Source organism: Populus euphratica, unplaced genomic scaffold (genome assembly GCF_000495115.2).
Source record: "Populus euphratica unplaced genomic scaffold, PopEup_1.0 scaffold33.1, whole genome shotgun sequence".
Taxonomy (NCBI): Eukaryota; Viridiplantae; Streptophyta; class Magnoliopsida; order Malpighiales; family Salicaceae; genus Populus; species Populus euphratica.
In genome coordinates, this window is record NW_011499906.1 from 703072 (window position 1) to 707719 (window position 4648).

Below are 4648 nucleotides of genomic sequence, written 5' to 3' on the forward strand. Positions count from 1 at the left end.
GCCTTATTTGTTGTGAAATGAGGATTACAGACTTTTAATTGGGGTATTTACCAACGGTTTTACCGATGGATAATTAAATATTAACATTTTAAAATATTTCATCGGTAATTTTGTTTGTAATATTTAATTGAAATTTTTAATTTAATAAATTTTTTTTTAAAACCATCAAATATCACAAACGGCTTTTTAATCCATAGGTGATTCCGTCTGTAACATTTAATTTAAATTTTCAATTTAATCAAAAAATTTTAGAAACCCGTCAAATAACACCGATGACTTTTTAATCCGTGAATGATTTTGTCTTTAAAATACAATAATTAACAGTGCAATTAGGGAGTGAATAGTTCTAGAGCTTTTAGAAAAATACCAACAAAATTTTTCATTGGTGATTCCATCTGTAATAAACATTATAAATAGTGTTAACATTTTACCAAACAAAGTTAGCGATGAATTTTACCAATGGAATAAATTTTATCGGTAATTCTATTAATAAAAAATGACACATCATTGTTTTTTTTGCTTTGTTTAAACTTTTTTTTTTTTCGTTGTAATTCCCTCCGTATATACAAAGGGTGTATCTTCATTGGTAAAATCCATCAGAAATATACCAATAGAAGTATTCTCTCAGTATTTTTTTTTATTTATCGATTTTCTGGTAATGAAAGTTATTATTCTTTTTAATTTCACCCTTTAATTACAATATTTTTTTCATTTTCATGTCAATTTTGATAGTATTTTTTTTTTACTAATTTGTTTTTCAATTTCACCCTTCAATTAAATATAAAATTTATTTTATATTTTAATTTTATTCTTTATTCTTTAATTTTATTTATTAAAATCTTTTTGTATAATTAAACTTTTTATTTCAATTTCATCATTTAATATAAGATTGATTGAAAATTGAATTTTATAATTTTTTTAAATTTTGTATTTTAAGTTTTATTATTAAAAATAACTCTAACTAACTTAGTTATAAATTTATCATGATAAATTTTTTATATTATCGTTTTACTTTATTTCAGAATATAAATATTATTTTTATAAAAAAAATTAATCCCGCAACAAAGTGTGGATACCGAGGCTTAGTAACAACTAATGGGAAAACAAAATGGTTGAACCGTTGCTTTTGCTGCCGCTTTTGCAAAATGAAAGGAAAGACCGAAATGTACACTGAGCCTCCAAATTACCGTAATGTTGATTGTTATGCAACTGGAAAATTCGAGCAAGAGGTTCAGGATCTAAGAAACTCATCCTCTGTTTATTTATTTTTATTTTCTTATACTTCAACTACAAATTTAAAATATTTGATTAGTTAATATACATATAGTGTAAAAATTATTTTTTAAAACCTTAATTAAAAAAAACTACAATTTATAGTTTTTCTTAAATTTACTTTTTTAAAGTATAATTGCAAAATTTATTTGTGGTTGGAAATCGTTTTTGCAAAAATTTAAATTTTATTTTGCTTTAAATTTTTTTTTTATGTGCTTATATTATTTTGATATATTGATATAAAAAAATTAAATTTAAATAAATTATTATTTTAATATATTTTCAAATAAAAATATTTTTAAAAATAACTATTATTAAAATACCAAAATAACTCCTGTAGCAAACCGAAATCTGTCTGTGTTTAAAAAGTCAGTCTAAGCTAAAACTTGGGTCGCTCTGTTAAATACCAACTTCCCAGGCTTTGTGATTGGGCTGGATGCAGGGCCTGTTGGAGGCCTATTTCAGGTTTTGAGATGTCTCCACTTAATCCATTAACGACAAAACATGGTGGTCTTTGTTGTAGGCTTTAACCAGTGCTCGGACTACGCGGCCCAGCCCAAATGAACGGAGTGGATGATATAGGCTATGATGGCCCAGGAATATAGGGCCTGATCAGTTGACTTTTGCTTTCACCAATACATACAACTGGACAGACAGCTGAACAATATCAATCTTCAATCCTAAGCAAAAGCTGAAGGAAGCGGAGAAAGAGAGCATCCGATATTTTACAGGCGAGGAGGCGCATTAGAACGATACAGACAGAGAGACACCATGAGTTTTCTTTTCGGAAAAAGGAAAACCCCATCTGGTAAGTACCTCTTCTTTCTTTACTCCCAATTTTCCCCTCAAGTAGTATTCACTTTGTTGAAATTCATGATCAATTGATTCATTAATCATGAATTGTGAAGAACTGTTGAGGGAAAACAAGAGGATGATGGATAAATCAATAAGAGAAATAGAGAGGGAAAGACAAGGACTGCAAACTCAAGAGAAGAAGCTCATTGTCGAGATCAAGAAAAATGCTAAACAAGGTCAAATGGTATTGTTCTTTTACTTGAGATATTGTGGGTTTATCGGCAGAGAAAAAGATTTTCCTCTTCTTTTATTCCATCTATTAATTGGGTTTTGTGGTCTACTTATTTGAAAGGGGGCTGTGAGAGTAATGGCAAAAGACCTGATTCGAACGCGGCATCAGATTGAAAAATTCTATAAGCTTAAATCGCAACTCCAGGGTGTAGCCTTAAGAATTCAGGTAATGTTTTTCTCTATTGTCTAACCATGTTGCTCATCATTGCAGATCCCAACTTTCGAACATCATACTATTTAGGTATAGTATCATGTTTTACGATTCAAGTTGGGGCATTTCTAGTCTATGTTTGAAGCTGTTTTTGTCGGTATTACTTCTTTCAAAAGATACTGACATTTCGGTGATAACTCATAAGATACCAATAAAAGCGTGTTCTTTCGTGCTTCGTTAGTGAATTCAGTTCATGGCTTGCGTTTTTGGAGGATACTGGAAATTTAAGATTTTTCTTTACTTGCAAAAGAATGAGTGTGTTACGTGTTTTAAATTCCCAAGGTATGCTCTATCTGCTGTTTGGTATGCTCACTCGATTCCTTGAGGTATAATTTTTGCCAATGTACAAGATTGGTCTACATACAACCGATAAACAGAAGCATGCGCATACTTTTGTTAATTAATATCACTTTAGGAACCATTTGACATTCAAAAGTGAATGTGTTTTTAACAGACATTGAAATCAACTCAAGCAATGGGGGAGGCCATGAAAGGTGTCACGAAGGCCATGGGTCAAATGAATAGGCAAATGAACTTGCCGTCATTGCAGAAGATAATGCAAGAGTTTGAGAGACAGAATGAGAAGATGGAAATGACATCTGAGGTGATGGGAGATGCTATTGACGATGCTTTGGAAGGGGATGAAGAAGAGGAAGAAACAGAAGATCTTGTGAATCAAGTACTTGATGAAATTGGAATTGGCATCAATAATGAGGTATATCCATTTCATCGATGCTCTTTTTTATGTCCTTTTAATCCATGGAATTTGGCTATTATAGGAAAAGGATTATCTTATGGTGCAATAATGCTGTGCCATCCATGGAGCAAAGTTGATCGCAAAAAGTAACAATTTTAATATTCTTGATATGCAGCTTGTGAATGCACCCTCAGCTGCTGTCTCTGTGCCAGCTGCAAAGAACAAGGTTGCACAAGCCGAATCCACTGGGAATCATGAAGACGGTGGGGGTGGGATAGACGATGATTTACAAGCACGATTAGATAATTTAAGAAAGATGTGATGTTGGAGAGGAAGAGAAAGAGAATGTTGGGATATATGAATGACTTGTTGGTCAATTGCATTATAGAGAACTGATATGAGGTTTTTAATTTATTTTTAACTATCATGTCTTATGCTTATATATATGTATATATTTGCATTTTGTGGTTTGTCCCTTAAAATGTGCTTAACTTTCATGTCTACCAACAAGCATTCAAGTATTGATTAGTTAATGATAATTTTGATGGAAAACCTTTGGAAGAAATCTTAAATGTAGAAGAGCTAATGATTTTGTGGTGTCGTGGCAGCTTTTGTAACCATGGAAGAACTAAAAACTCCCTTTTATCCTTAATGAGGTGGGAAACGTTGACAATTACATACTATTTCTTATGATCCAGAAAGGAAACTAGGCGTAGGTGAAAGCTGAGATGAGATCAAGTGTTTTCCTCTGTTGTCAATGAATCATTGGGACAGGAGAATCCAGCCACTGTACTGGTGTGCGACAGAGCGGACACTCAGAATGGGAGCAGAGCCGCATGTCTATACTAGAAGCGTGAAAGGAGAGCCACCACTCTGCGCACGCCTATACATGGCGGACAATCAGATTATGTACAGTTCTTATTTTCTGAGCCGAACTAGGTCTTTTACCAAGCCGAAAAGCATTTCTTAGCCATACAGCAAACAATTTTAAACAGTATAATCGGCACGACGGTTTCGCTTACGAGAGCTTACAAAAATCGATCCAGAGGCGGTTCCTATATTGTTAGCACCCAGTCATTTACTTCATGATCATTACTTTAAAAACAATGAAAATCATTTTAATATCATCATCAATATTATATACTTATGAAAAAAAATGTTATATATTTGTATGGTGAAGTCATTTCGGCTTACAAGATTTTAGAAATGGTCAATCCAGGTGAGGCATGCAGGGCCATGGCCCGCTAAGGAAAAAAAATTGTGCCCCTGCCCTGTAATAGATATCATTGACTTTCTTTAGCATATTAAATCATTTTTTTTTTTTTAAAAGAAAACAAAAACAAGACAAAAGGGCTCTGGTATTTCACCGGATTTGCGCAGTG

At 32.4% G+C, this 4648-nt stretch overlaps 1 protein-coding gene across 1 annotated transcript; it reads left to right on the forward strand.

The window, feature by feature from the left end:
• Positions 1-1911: 1911 nt before the first annotated feature.
• Positions 1912-3831, forward strand: LOC105133409 (vacuolar protein sorting-associated protein 2 homolog 1-like). Its single transcript, XM_011037393.1, has 5 exons — positions 1912-2080; positions 2181-2311; positions 2420-2524; positions 3024-3284; positions 3442-3831. The coding sequence occupies exons 1-5, from the start codon at positions 2044-2046 to the stop codon at positions 3586-3588; spliced, it is 681 nt and encodes a 226-aa protein (XP_011035695.1). The 5' UTR covers positions 1912-2043; the 3' UTR covers positions 3589-3831.
• Positions 3832-4648: the final 817 nt, after the last annotated feature.

Bases quoted from the DNA above. Each gene is read 5' to 3' on its own strand.
- LOC105133409 (XM_011037393.1), top strand. From the start codon at position 2,044: ATGAGTTTTCTTTTCGGAAAAAGGAAAACCCCATCTG. The intron at 2,081-2,180 runs GTAAGTACCTCT...TGAATTGTGAAG, and splicing joins AAAAAGGAAAACCCCATCTG to AACTGTTGAGGGAAAACAAG. The intron at 2,312-2,419 runs GTATTGTTCTTT...CTTATTTGAAAG, and splicing joins ATGCTAAACAAGGTCAAATG to GGGGCTGTGAGAGTAATGGC.